Source organism: Protopterus annectens, chromosome 16.part0 (assembly GCF_019279795.1).
Source record: "Protopterus annectens isolate FY-2018-M chromosome 16.part0, PAN1.0, whole genome shotgun sequence".
Lineage (NCBI taxonomy): Eukaryota > Metazoa > Chordata > Ceratodontiformes > Protopteridae > Protopterus > Protopterus annectens.
In genome coordinates, this window is record NC_056750.1 from 549241767 (window position 1) to 549257269 (window position 15503).

General features: G+C 42.3%; 1 protein-coding gene across 5 annotated transcripts in view; it reads right to left on the bottom strand.

Moving 5' to 3' along the window:
• USP20 (ubiquitin specific peptidase 20) overlaps positions 1-15503 on the bottom strand; it is a 5014215-nt gene that overhangs the window by 1187875 nt on the left and 3810837 nt on the right. For all 5 annotated transcript variants that reach the window (XM_044058629.1, XM_044058630.1, XM_044058628.1 and 2 more), the window contains one exon: positions 11825-11906. In XM_044058629.1, the coding sequence (XP_043914564.1) occupies positions 11825-11906 (82 nt within the window). The remainder of the gene's footprint in view (positions 1-11824; positions 11907-15503) is intronic.

The following is a 15503-nucleotide window of genomic DNA, read 5'->3' on the forward strand; positions in this document are numbered from 1 at the left end:
TTCTTTGGAACTAAAAAGAACCTTGAATATGTTCCAGATCCGATTTGGTCGGCGAGGAGTTCCTGGATGACTCTTTTTCTTGGCAACCTTTGAACCTCTAGGTTTGCTTGATCACGAAGACTGGGTGGAACATCTGGAATAGAGTGTTGTCTTTTTGACTGGAGAAGTTGAGAGAAAGAGATATTGTACCTCCGGACATTATTGATAGTACCCATGTGTCTTCTGTGATTGTCTGCCAGGCTTTTGGGTACAAGGATAATCTCCCCCCGACTGTCTCCGGAGTTGGTCCTCCCTTCAGGACTGCTGGAAGGGCCTACCAGAGAAAGTATCTCTGTCGCCCTAATTCTGCGGGCCCCCCCGCCTGCAAATGTGTCAGGCGAAGCTTCCTGAGATTTCCAGAATCACATTTTTCTGCTTTTCTGGCCTATAGTGTAAAGCCTAGATGGAGCAGAAAACGTACTCCCACAGCAGAGAGAATTTTGCCATCCTGTCCACACCTGGTAAGAGTCTCTTTTACCTGAGGCCCGAACAAGGATGAGCCGTCAAACGGGGCATTGGTAAAGGAAGACTTGAAGGGCTCCGCAAAATGACAAAGGTGCATCCAGACGTGTCTGCGTAAGGCTACCCCTGTGCCTGCATCCCTGCTCGCCCCATCAGCTGCATAAGAAATTAGCCACATGTAGGAGTTAACCATTGAAGTCAAGGTTGTAAGCTGAGAAGCTGCCTTGTCCGAGACTCCCGCAGCTGTAGGATCCTGTAAGGTATCTCCTAACTCTTTGAGGAGATCCCTTTGAAGCCTTGTAAAGTGGGACAAATAGTTCAGCGACCTGAGTGTAAAGGTCGCTGAAGAAAACATATGCTTCCCGTATCTGTCCTTTGTACAAGAGTCTTTATTCGGCAGACGGACAGATGAAGAAGTTTCTGCTAATTCCTTCTTGGTGGCTGCTGCCACCACCATAGCATCAACAGAAACACCTCTGGATAAGAAGAGTCTGTCTTCAGGGGCTCTTATGAATTTATTGGGCCTCCACAGAACTGGTTCCATCGTGTCTGGAGAAGCCCACGCCTTTCGACTCCCTACGTGCAATAGTGGGTCGAAAGGAGGAAATACCCAAGAGGTGGAGGGTCGGGAACCGAATGCATCCAGGTACACTGACTCATCTTCAGAAGGGGCAAGGGACTTCCAGTCACCCCTCTGTCTAAGGATCTCTAAGATTTCTGAAAAAGAGACATCTTCAGAGGGGGACTGTGGGGACCCTTCTGAGTCATCCAAGTCTGTGTCTGATGTCAAGGACTCAGGGGAGTCTACATGCTTCCTCTTGCAAGTCCTCTTCCGAGGAACCTCTTCTGAAGGATGCTCAGGGAAGGTTTCAGAAGAAGTGGGATCTCTCAATGGGGCATCCTGGGGCATGGGTTCCCTACGCTTGGGGCGGAGGGGAGGTTTTAGAGGCGGACACCGGCACTGAAGGCAAAGGAGCCAATAGAGCCGAGGGTGGAGATGTCTCAGCAGACAGCATGCTCCTCATCACCTCAAAGTGATTGCGGTCCCGACCCGAAAGAATCTCCGGTTCCAAAGAAGCTGGAGACTTCCTCCAAACCGAGGGCAATGGATCCGAGGCTGATGTAGGAGCCAAGCTGACCTGCGCAGAAGCTCCAAGAGGGAGAGTAGGGTCGGAAAAGAGTCCAATGCTGCTCCCCCCCTCAGAGCCGACGATGGAGCATTGGCCCCCAGATCCCTTGATAGAAAGGGGTAACAAGGAGATTGGAGCAGTAGTCAGAACCGAAAGACTGGAGGAGGTTACCGGAACAGACTGTTCCACCATTACGACTTCCATACACTCTGACTCCTAACTCAGAGGAGTCTGAGAAGGAATTGAGACAGGTGTTGGTTGGGCTATCGGCACCATTTCCGTCTGAGATGGGCCCAAAAGTATTTTAGCTAATGCCCATATCCTAAGAAGCCTCTTCACCACACTCTCCAGATTATCATCTGAGAGGCTCCTGGATGATCGAGAAGAATGTGTTGAAGAACGGTGACTGCCTGTCACAGATTGTAAAAAAGGAATCTGTGGAGCAGACTGCACCGGCTCAAAGGCTGGAGACCTGGATCGCTTGTGAGACCTTACTGGCTCTGAAACAACAGATGGAGTCGTAGGTGAGTGTGTCTTGTGAGAACCGACTGCCAGGTCTGACTTAGCTTGTAGCTTGCCCTTCTCTTTAGATGGATCCAAACTCGGAGCCAAAGAGGATGAAGGTTTGGATTTCTCCAGTTTTTTGGCTGGCTGAGTCCCCTTCAGTAAACCTCTTAAGATTAATTTGTTCTTTCTTTTCTGCAGTTCTCATGAACTAAATGCATAGCAAATAGAACACGAATCCTGCAGGTCCTAAACAGTACATGCAAATCATGTGTCCATCCGTAAGGGACATCTTTTGACAGCACGAATCACACTTTTTGACACCTGAAGGTTTCGATTACTTGGCAGAGTCTTTCGACATAATGTCAAACAGCAATATCTAAGCTAGACAAAGACAAACAAAAGGAATACCAACAAGAACAAACTAGCCAATAACAGGCAAAATATCCCCCCCCTTTTTTTTAAAACACAGACAGGAAAAAAGAAAAAAGGGGGGAGAGCCTCTAAGTTAAACGGCGAACTCCCCACCTAAGGAGAGCATCTAACTTAAACGGAAACTCCTTAAACTTGAAAGATGGCAAGAAAAAACGAAGAACCTTCTAAGTTAAACAGGTTTAGAAGAGGAGAAAGGGCCAGAAAGAAAGATGGTTAGGCCACAACAAACGCAAGTCACTCAGATGGGATAGAGAAGATAGAAAAAAACAAGGGATAACTACTATTACAAGTTAGATAAGATAAATAAGAGATTTTCTTTCAAAAATAAAACAAATAGAAAAACACTTAGCCTGAACCAGTATTCGCAATCTTGACGCTTCAAGCGACAAACGAGATCTGGGCAACTACCGCTAGGCATGCTGGGATAGGGGCTAGCCTCGAGCCAGCAACACCTCTCGAGCTATAGTATACGGCCGAGTCAGAGTCGAAGATCGTCTCCGAACCCAAACAAACAGCAAGAACAAAGGTGAGATATGGACAACATAACATCAGTGGTTTCTTTAGGAACACAAACAATTTCTAGTATGCTCTGTTTCCTGGTAGGCTTTTTTTTACAATCTGAATCAAATGCTGTTCCTGAACAAATGTTGTGAATAATTTCCTTACTAATATTGTTACATCAATAGTATTCTAGTCTGTTTCTGGTAAATTTAAGTCCCCAGCCACTATTATTTTTCCCTCCTGTGTTTCATACAAGAAATGTACGACTTTCTCTAGGTCATCAGCACTTGACTTTAGTGGTCTACACATTCCAGCAATTCTTAAATATTGCAGGGTTGTCTTTACTGTCACAGTTACACACTCTATGGTACCGGTGTTACCACTGAACATGTAATAATCACAGGTCTCATAACCATCTTTAATTCCTATCATAACACCTCTGCCTGATTTTCTGTTAGAAAGTTTGTTAATGTAAAAACATTTTGACCGTGACAAAACTGGTTTCCAGCCACTCAGACAGAGTTACCATGTTTCACAAACAATAACTATCAATCTACTGGGAACATAGCAAATGTTCTGGTTAAAAAAATAAGCTTTGTTATTAATGCTCCTAACATTAACAACCATCAGAGAAGCATCAAATATTGCTATCTGTGAGTAGTTAAATTTTCGAACTGGCAAAAATCATGCCTTGTGTTTGTCAAACACTGGAAAATATCTCCTTCAAAAATTCTGTCCCCGGATCTTGACAAGTGCATGCCATCCTATCTGAACACACGTGTGCCCAAAAGTAGCTTTGGATGCTGTACACTTTTCCATTTTTTTAAATGAGACATTTTTTTCATGCAAGTTTTTGCAAAAAAACCCCAATATTTTCATTCACAGTGACCTGATTCTCCTTTGTATGTGTGATTTGTAAAAAATATGCCCTACCACCTGTACAAGCCATGCTGTCTAAGTAGGCTGTAAGTTCCCTACTAACAGAGAGTCCTTGCGGATGAGATAATTTGTACCAACATTAACAAAAAACAGATCCTTGCATTAAGGCATTCTCAGGCCTGTCTCACATCTTCTATTTTTGCTCCTGGCAAGTATAACCCAACTGTATTTGAAGCACTGAATATAGCAACACTCATAAAAGATCTGGAAGTGGGATTTTTAGAAAAAGGAAGGAACAAATCACATACAAATAAATGGAAATTATGGTAAAAATATAAGCAGAATAATGCTCTGTAAGATGAGTGAGACTTAAGGGAAGGCAGGAACTGAGCAATGTATGTAATACTAGACTGATGACAGCTGTAAGAAAGAACATATTTGATGTATAATGTATACGAGAGACATATCATTATGATTTGCTTTTGCTTTCTTTTATATTAATGTATGTTTGCCTAAGTCTTGAGTGATAATTTAATAAGGGTGTTAAAAAAGGCCGGAAAAAACCCAAGTCAGTGTCCATTTGTGAGGGTCTGTCTCAATGGTTTGCACTAGTGGAATGTAAGACACCTGAAGAGTGAGATTATGCTGAACTGCTATATCCAAAACCTACCATGACTAATCTGTAAACAGGGTAAGATCTGGACCCCCCCCCCAAAGTTAGTTTATGTACCACATCACTTGTCTATAATCATTTGAGGAGGCCCTGGGGACTCCAGATGATTGACAGCAATGAGGGTATTTATAACTGCCAACATCTCTTATGACTTCACATTTGGCTATGACTTTTTTTGCTCCAAAGACCCCGCACTTTTACCTCCACAGACACAGCTACCCTGGCAAAGTCTGATACGACTTCTATTACTCACTATACTGAAGCTGTAAGGGAGAATGGGAAACCAGGACTCAAATAAAACTAATCTCTCTACCAAAGCAGTTCCCTTATTACACATCCTAATACCGGAATCTCAAAAGTCAGGGGATGATGATGTTACCATACAGACTTCAGGTACCATTCAGTCTTTTTCACATGGAGTCTGGCTAGCGGAATCTTGAGAATCACAGATGCTATTAAACCTAGCATGCTAAGAAATTCTCTTGCTGAAGTCCTTGACTGAGTGGAATAACTCAGGAATAGCTCAAGATATAGATCTACTTTTTCCTGTGGCAGAAAAGCTCTTTGAACTGATGTATCTGAGAGCTACCCTTGGAAAAGAATCCTGTGGGAAGGAGTAAAACAATCCTTTTGAATGTTCTCCTGAAACTCAAGTCTGTGAAGGAGATTCTTGACACCTCGACAAAGACTGCAAAGATAAGCAAGTTGCCTAAATACATAAAAATTTTGATAGCTGAAAGTCTGCAAAACGTAATCACTGCAGCTAGACATTTGTTAAAATACTCTTTGAGCAGTGGATAACCCAAAGGGTAATGCACAGAAGTGATACTGTACCCCAGGCACAGAAAACCTTTAAAAATGTTTGAAATCTGATGTTATAGGGATATGATGATAAGCAACTTTCAAAGCTGTGGTTACTAAAAAATGCAAAATAGAATTAGCATTTTAAACTTTCAGACTTTCACAAACTGATTTAGAAATGAAATACCTATGGCGGGTCTCCATGAGGCAGTCTTTCTTTGGTACCACAAAAATTCCTGAATAAAATATTTTCCTTTCCAGAGGCAGAGGAACAGAAATTATGACCCCTGAGAAAATAAATGAACACGCCAAAAAAAAAAAAAAAAAAAAGTGTGATCTGTTGAGTAGAGAGGAGTCCCTGAAAGCAGGAAGGGACTCCCACTGCCACCTGTACCCCTGATAGATTACTCTTAGAACCCATTTCCCTGATATTATTTACTGCCAAAGACAGAAACTGAGAGATAGACTTTGGGGAAGGTTTAAAGGTCTGTCGGGGGGGGGGGGGGCAATAAGAAGGTAGTCATTCAGACTTGCTGGCCTATCCTGGCTTCTGGGATGCTCCCATTTTCTTTCTGAATCCTCCATCTCGAAATTTTAAATATCTGCTTTCCAGAGGTTTATTGGTTCTGTTTATGTTGCCTTTAATAAAAAAGGTCCTGAGGTAGGTGTGAAACCTTTTACAAACTTGGAGATGGAAGAATGAAAAATCTGAGACAACCCCTGAATCAGTTTCCTCTCATCACAATTTTTTTCAGGACCTCTGCAGCAGACAGTCCAAATACACCCCCACTCAACGGAAAAATTCTATATTTCAGGTTTTACACCTTTAGGCAGATTTAGAGCACGTAAACATGCAAATCTTGTCATAACAGAACTACTAGCTGGTGTTCGGACATTAGTTGAGTCATAAGCATTTAAACAAACTTTACCCTCAGAAGGGAGAAAGAGGGGCAGTAAAACTGCTCATATTTTCATAACAGGTGAACAAAAAATTTAACAAATGAGTTAAACCATTAAGAATTAGAAAATAAAGGGGACAGAAGAAAATACTCCTTTCCCAAATCTATCAAAAGCTTTCCTATCCTGGCCAAAGGGAGAGGGGATTGATATTTACTAGATTTTATATGCAGAAAAGTTGTTTGTCAATTAAATCACTTCAGGGTCAGATCTGGGATAAAAAATATGTATTTATAAGACTGAGTAACCTCATATAGTCTGTCTGCTATTTTATGGCCGGTACGCTATCAGTCATACTGCACGTTATAATAATAATAATAAAAAAAAAGTCATCCAAAGCTACAAGTACAAGATGATCAGCCATAGGTTATGGAAATTCCATTTGTAATAATTCATACTTTTTTTCAAAGAAACTAAAATGTCATGTTGTTCCCACTGAAAAATATTAGTTCATTTAAGCAATGGTTTCAGAAAAGGAAAATTCTTCCAACGGAAAATCAGACGAAATGCCCACCTCAGAGACAGTATATGATGCCCAAGAGAAAATAAATTAATTTGCTCCCTGCAAATTATTCCCTACTCATCACAGCGGGAATAATCAGAAACTCAATAGTTTATTTTTCTATTATAAGTAAATCCAGAGTACAAAAGGAACATGAAAAAAAAAGCACAGAGTTAAGCCCAATAAATCTTCCTTATCTAGGGAAACAGAGGCAAGGAAGATGTATGTTTAACTTTTTTCTTCTTTTAAACAATGTCCCTATCTTCTTTATAGAGGGGGACATTCACCCCAACCCTGGCCCATCTTCAACTGCTGACAACAGTGTCTATAACATCAACCCCATAAATAAGCAGACCCACTAATTCTCTCCTGACATTTCATTAAAATATTAGAAGTATAAACAATAAAGTTTCTAACCTTCATGACCTCTTAGCAGTTCATTCTCCAGATATAATGTGCCTTATGGAACCCTGGCTTAAACCCACTATTGCTGACAATGAGGTATTGCCCCCAGGCTACAAAATACACAGATTAGACCATACTGCTAAGAAGGGAGGTGGGATAGCAGTCCTTTACAAAAACACACTAAGTGTCAACATGGATCCCATACAACTGTCCCCATTTAATAACGCAGAAATCCTCATTACCAAACTAAAAATTAACAGCTGCAAATGCATAAATATTGTCTGTGTCTACATTCCCCCTGGCAATAATATAAGTACTCTAGAATCTATCCTTCATTGGCTATCCACTACCTACCCCCAAGAAACCATTGTTCTTGGTGACTTCAACACAGACTGGCACACCTGCTCAGCAGAATCCCCAGTAACCCATATAAATCTGTTTGGGTTCATGCAAATAATAACCTCCCCTACTAAGATCAGCAAACCCTCCAACAGGGAAAGTATCTTAGATTGGATACTTATCAATAACCATCCCAACTTGCATACAGCCAGGACTCTCCCCGATGACTTAAGTGATCACTTACTAACTTATATTATTAAGCATAAGGCAGAGACCCCCCCCCCCCACCAGATAACTTACAAAACAATCAGAACTAATACAAACTTCAAGCCTATTAATTTCCAAAACGAACTTAAGTCAGTCAACTGGTCAATCCTAAAAAATCTATCACTAGATTAGACAGTGACTTGCTTTAATGCTAAATTCCTGACCATCCTTGACTCTCATGCTCCTGCATGTACTATAAAAACTAAATCAAATACTGCACCATGGCTTTCAAAGGAAACCAAGTTAAAAATCAAACTCTGGAATAAAGCCTGGTCCAACTGGCATACAACTAAAGCCCCTCTAGACCAATTAAGGTATCGCCAGCTTAGGAATGAAACAAAAAAATCCATTTTGTTACACAAAAAAAGCTACTACCAGAACCTCCAACATAAGCATCAAAATAATCCACAAAAGTTCTGGGCAGGTATAAACTGACTTCTTCACCCAGGACAAACTACTGCTCCAATCCCATCAAACTCCACCCATAAATACCCACAAAATATTGCTAGTGCCTTTAATAACTTCTTCACTGAAACAAATCAGTCCCTAGCTAACCGACTTACTCCTACTCACTCTAACTCAACCATTAACACACCCACCTCTCATCCTCCCTTTCACTTCCAACCTGTCTCCATCACTTTTACCTGATCCCTAATCAAAAAATTAAAACCAACCACCCTTTCTGCTGACGACCTTCCTGCAGAGTACCTACAAAAAGTCGCAGACGCCACAGCATACCCCATTTCTATCCTAATCAATAAAACCTTAATAGATGGCACTATCCCCTCAATCTGGAAAATATCCCATGTGATCCCACTCCACAAAGGTGGTAGTTCAACGGAAATGTCCAACTATAGACCCATTGCCATTCTTTCACCACACACCAAAATAATAGAGAAGTGTGTCCATATGCAACTTATGGACTATCTCATTCAGAATAGTCTCCTGGCCAACTCTCAACATGGCTTTAGGCCATATCACAGCACCACATCCACCCTCCTTTCCTTACCAATGCCATAAACCAAAACAGGAATAACAATAACCTATCTTCAGTGCTCTTTTTAGGCCTGTCAAAGGCCTTTGACATGATCAACCACAAATTACTCATCCGCTCCCTAAAATCCGTTTTCTTGGATAACCATGCCATTCAGTGGTTCCAATCCTATCCTATGGCAGGGCAAACAGTCCACCCGGCTATCTCTCATCCTTGGTGTCCCCTCAGGGCTCAAGTTTAGGTCCTTTACTCTTTTCTATCTTCATCAACAACCTTCACTCTGCCATCCCTGAAGCAACCTGCATCCAATATGCTGACAATTCCACCCTGATCTGCTCAGCCTCCTCCCCTTCAGAGCTGCAAACTTTAACTCAGAACACTTTTAATACAGTTGAAAATTGGCTCTCTAGTCACCTACTGCTGCTAAATCCCAACAAAACTAAACTGCTCATTACCCTCACTCACAGATCCACCCCTTTTTCCTTCTCTATAACATCCAACAACAGTACCTCTACTTCTCCTGACAACCATACAAAGCTTTTAGGGGTAACAGTGGATAATAATCTCAAATTTGATCTGCATGTCAACAAAACCATAAAAAACATTAATAAGAAGCTTGGCTCATTATACAGAAGCAAACCTTTTCTTACCCAAATAGCTAGGACCACAATCACCCACTCTCACCTACTCTTTACCCTTCTACATGCTTCCCCTGTACTCTCCAATCTGAACAAAACTGAACTCAACAAGCTCTCTCACTGTTTACAACCATATTGCCAGATTTGTCACCGGCTCAACATATAGGACACATCACATCTTCTTGGGTGGCTAGAACTACCCAGCTTACTACTATTTAATCAACTCATAGTAACTCACAACATTCTCAACCAACCTGAAAACACTCCCACACTTAAAAATATTATAAAATCATACAGTAACTCAATGCTACTACGCTCATCCAATCCAATAAACTATTAGACCAAACCTATAAAGCTACTAACTCAGCTGGTGACTCTCTGTTTGCCAACTTCATTGGCAAAACCTGGAACTCGCCTCCTTCCACACTTACCCTTGAAACTCTCTAAGTCTCTTCAAAAAAGGCCTCAAACGGTATCTTAATATACACTGGCTTTGCCCTGTACCAACCCGGACTAATTTCCAAATAAACTATCGTACTTATATAGTACTGTATGCACATCTTGTTCAAATAGTTTGCAGCATCCTGCTTGTTTTTTTTTTTTTTTTTTTTTTTTTTGTGTATGCTAGCATATAGTGTATCTTAGGTTACTGTATAGTATCTATAGCATTGTATGCATTTCCTGCTCAAAACAGTTTGTTGTAATCCTGCTAGTTTTGTATAATGTGACACACAGTGTCTACTGTAAGACCCTACTAGAGGGCTACTAGTAACTACTTTGATAATTATGCTTGTCTCTTATGTCTGATGTTCTAATTGTGCAACTGGATCTTTTCTCCCTGGCCCTTCGCTGAAAATGGACATATATCCAGTTTGACTATCCCAGTCAACAAATGTAAAATAAAATAAATAAACAAGAAATTCCAAAGAAGCAGACTGACACAAGACATGAACATCATCCCAGGGATCAGGCATCTTAGCCTACTAGGCAGAAAAAGATTCCTCCTACTTTCCTCTAAGACCAACAAGAGTGGTTCTCCCATCCTTGCTGAGGACACTTCAACAGACACAGAGAAGTATAGCTCTTAAGTCTATGGAGGCTAAAGGGACTACACCAGCAGAAACGAGTGAAAAAGATGAGTCGCCTGAGAAATCAAAAATGGCCACCGCACATTCACCTATCTGAAGGTGAGAAAAGAAAACAAAGTATTTAACTGGCAAAGGACTTCTAGTAATTTTTTTCATCTTGCGATTGGAAGAAAAAGAACAGAGGAACAAGTAAGCTGTTCCTTGGTTAAACCAAGAAAGAAACCAGAAACATGGGTCAGCAGTATCACTAAGTCAGTAAACAAGGAAGTATGAAAAAATCAGTGTCCCCACAATGATTACACAGCAACACGCACAAAATATTTGCCAAAGCCCCTAAAAGCACTTTATAAAGTAAACTTAATGAAAAATGAAGTTCACAATATAGAGAGTCAAATAAACCGCACTGCTTCAGCTGACAGAAATGTCTCCAGACAGTCCTCAAAAACAGTAAAACCTAGGCAAAAATAGACAGTTCTTGTAAAAAAAGTAGTACCTGAGTCATAAAACTCATAACTGGAAGGTTCCCCCTAAGGAACTTATATGTCTAGCAATGGAGAAATGCTACCTGTCCAACAATTCTTGAAAACCCACAAACGTGCTCTACTATGGCAGGAAAGTTCTGAATGGCTTGAAGCACAGACAACTGGCTTTCTGGTTGCTCTATTTGAGCTTTCAATGGTCTAGATTTGTGCAAAGTTCCCTTAGGCTTTGAAAGGTGGCCAGCTGTTACAACCTAGGCAAGATATAACCCATATAGCTTAAGCTGCTGCAGTGATCAAATGATGATCATACATTCGTCTCTGACTTGTGTTAACTTCATTTATGTCTCTCTGATGAAATTTATTTTGTAAAATGTTGACTCCTCCGTGCTTCAGAATTATACCTATTAAACAACAGTATATATGGTATTGCATCATTAAACGGCCATTCTACATTACTGAAGTTCTGATAACACCCGTGGACTGAAGAATGATGCCAACAGTTCAAGTTTCCATTCTTCATCACAGCTAACATTCATGTTAGATAATATATTTTAACGCATTTTTAAAGATAAAACTTGAGATTTTCAGACAAAAGAATATGTTCAGAATAGATTTCCACTAATGTGCATGTCTGCTGCCAAATTAGAACACCCTATCTCAAAAGAAAGTAAGAATAAGGAACAAAAATTTCTATTTTCTACTCACGGGACCATCAGCTAAACACTTACCTGCTGTAGAGATACTCCCATACATTTTGCGGCACAATTACTACAAGATCATCAATGTAATGGTACTTATGAGGAGGGATACCTAAGGAAAGAGAAAGGAAAATTAAGCCACTTCTTTGTGTGGATATTGTAAACAGTACTAGTAGAGGTCTATCTCTTCTGCATCACAGATGCTTTTTTCCCTTAATGATAATTATTACGCTGATCAAAGGCAGATGAGGATCTTCTTGATCTTGTCCTTACCAACTTCTCTCCTTCCTGTACTACCACTGTTCTCAGTACCTCCTTAGTAAAATCCAGCCAACTAAGTAGTAGCCTTCCTGCATAAAACAAACTTTGGAAAAAAAAAAGAAAAGAAAAAAAAAACTCACAGTATTTTATGACTACTCCAAAAACAAACCTGACTACTACAACTGCTGCAATTTTTTCAAATAAACCTATATATCATGCTACTGTGCATTAATCTCTATTTCTTTATGGACAAATGTCTCAAGTAGCCTGTTTCCATAAGACTTCCAAGATGGGTGCACACAGATCAAGAGCTTAAATTCAGCTCTCTAAGTGTGAAAAAAGAAACTGAGGAATAACAGTGAATTACATTGTCAGTTTGAGTAACATTCAGTTACTGGCTAGTAAGTACACTGCCTGGATGCCAGCTAAGAAAAAAACCTGAAAGAAAATCAACCAGAAAAAGATGGGAAAAAAAAAAAACATTGACTGGGAAGAATCCTCACCTTTTCAGTAAAAAGCAGTTCAAGCTTCAGCTCTGGCAGAAAATAAGAAGTTATGTACTCACCATAACGTTCCATCTGAGTAGGTAGCTTCATTTATCTGCAACCTGTGGGTTTTGGATCCGATATCGGATCCGAGCCGGCAACTTGTTTCAAGCTAATGGATCCGAGCTCCTAGCTCCTCCCCTCACCCATAATCCCCTGCTATCCCTCCATGACCTCAGATCGAGTTTGCCCCTCAATATAAACCCGAAAACGGGTATCCAACTAAAATAGATCCGAAGAAGGCCAGGGGGAAGGAGGGGCGGATGGTTGCAGACAAATGAAGCTACCTACTCAGATGGAACGTTATGGTGAGTACATAACTTCTTAATCTGAAGTAGGGAGTTCATTTGTCAGCAACCTGTGGGACAGAGTCCCCAGCTACCTGAACCTTGAGTGGCCATCATGGAAGGATATTGCGAAGCACCGCAGAGCCAAAGGATGCTCTCCCTCTAGAAATCACGTCCAGTTTGTAGTGGTTAATAAAGGTATGAGATGAAGCCCAAGTGGCTGCCAAACAAATATCATCCAATGGAACTCTAGACTTGAAGGCCGCAGAAGTAGAGATGAAACGAGTGGAATGTGCGCGAACTCCTTCCGGTGCGGGTCTCCCAGAGGCTTGGTACACCAATAGGATACATTGAGAAATCCAGCATGATAGAGATACTTTTGATATTGCTTTCCCCAAATTAAATTTGGCAAAGGAAACGAACAGCTGGTCGGATTGTCTATGACCAGCTGTTCTATGAGTATAAAAGCGAAGCTGCCTATGAACATCTAATGAGTGCAGCTTGTACTCTCCTTTATTCTGATATTTAGGGAAGAAAACCGGTAAGTTTATGGATTGATTTATGTTGGTTTCTGATGCTATCTTGGGAAGAAAAGAGGAATTGATCCTGAGGTACACTCTGTCTGGGTGAAAGATCAAATAAGGAGGCTTCACAGAAAGAGCTTGAAGCTCCAAAACTCTTTTTGCTGAAGTGATGGCTACAAGGAATGCTGTTTTCCAGGACAAGAATTTGAGATCTACTGAAGCAGCGGGTTCAAAAGGTGGAGCAGTCAAGGCTTGAAGAACTAGTGAAAGATCCCACGGAGGTACGGCTTCTTTTACAGGGGGTCTAAGCAAGAAGGTGCCCTTGAGAAAGGTTTTACACAACTTGGCCGACATCAAAGGCCCTGTATCATGTCCCACATGGTAATGTGAGATGGCTGCCAATTGCACTTTGACAGTTGAACAACTAGCGCCTTCCTGAAAAAGTTCGGTTAGGAAGTCTAATATGGACGGAAGAGGAGCCGTAAAGGGATCTAGATCATGATGCTCCACCCAGATGGAGAAACATTTCCATTTACTGTGGTACACTTTCCTGGTGGAGGGCTTATGCGCTGCCACAAGGATGGCTTTGACTGGTGAAGAGATACCGGGAGTCCTAACTAGGAGTGGAACTGGAGCAACCAAGCTGTCAGTTTCAGATTGCCCAGGTTTGGGGTCGGTAAGTTCGACGGATGGGAGATTAGATCCGGACTGGGATCCAGAATCCAAGGAGGATTCACTAGCTGAGACCACAGGTAAGGGGACCAAATTTGCCGAGGCCAGAATGGGGCAATGAGGATCATCCTGCTCCCCAACCGCGAGGCTTTCTGTAAGAGTTGCAGCATCAGGGGTAGAGGAGGATAGGCATAAAGTAGACCAGGTGGCCAAGCATGCACCAGAACGTCTCTTGGAGTTTCCCCTGGAGGGGGAATCAGAGCGAAGAAATTGCCGCATTTGGTGTTTGAGGGAGATGCAAAAAGATCGCAGCAGAGTTGCCTCCATATTGCGAATATCTGCTTCGCTACTAGTGGATTGAGAGACCACTCGTACGGGGTAAGAAGGGTGCGAATGAGTTTGTCCGCTAGGATGTTGGTCCGTTGCAATCAGAAAGCGGTTGGTGGAGATCGCCCATTCCCACACTCTCATGGCTTTGCGGCATAGAGGGTAAGATTTGGTTCCCCCCTGTTTGTTGATGTACCAGACAACCGACATGTTGTCCAACTGAATTGCAATCGTTCCTATGGGGAGGAGATCCTGAAGTGCTTGCAACGCGAACAGCACCACTCTCATCTCCAGAACGTTGATATGCAGGGAGGTCTCTGTGTCGTTCCACATGCCTTGGACCGTCCTGCCTGAATAATGCCCCCCACCCCCACCCGAGGCGGGAGGCATCCGTGGTCACCGAGGCGAGAGGGGGAGAGGTGCAGAAGGGACAGCCCGTATGGAGGTCCGAAGCTTGGAGCCACCATAATAGAGCCCTCCTGCAAACCTTGCTGATAGCAATGGGGTGGTGAAGAGGAAGGGATAGAAAGGACCATTGCACTAGAAGTGTCCATTGCAGTACCCGCATGTTCAGACGGGCGCATGGAAGGAGCATAATCGCTGCTGCCATGGAGCCTAGTGCCCTCAGGACCAATTCCGCTGGTGAAGTCTCTGATTGGAGGATAGCCCGCACATGGAGTTGCAAATTCCGGATTCTCTCGGACGTTAGAAAGGCTCGTAGCTCTCTGGTGTCTATTCTGGCTCCTATGAATTCTATGACTTGTGTCGGGGCCAGAAGGGATTTGTCGGCGTTGATGGTGATGCCTAACTGTGGGGCTAGGCGGAGAAAGAAATCTCTGGCTGAGCAAAGTAGATGCCTTGTTGGGGAGGTCAGGAGCCAGTCGTCCAGGTACGGAAAGACCTGTATTCCCTGGAGTCTCAGGTGGGCCGTAATCACTGCTAATACCTTGGTGAACACCCTGGGGGCTGTGGTGAGGCCAAAGGGAAGGACCCTGAACTGGTAGTGACTGGCTCCCAGCCGGAAGCGGAGGAACCTCCTGGATCGTCTGTCCATTAGAATGTGGTAGTATGCATCCTTGAGGTCTATAGAGGA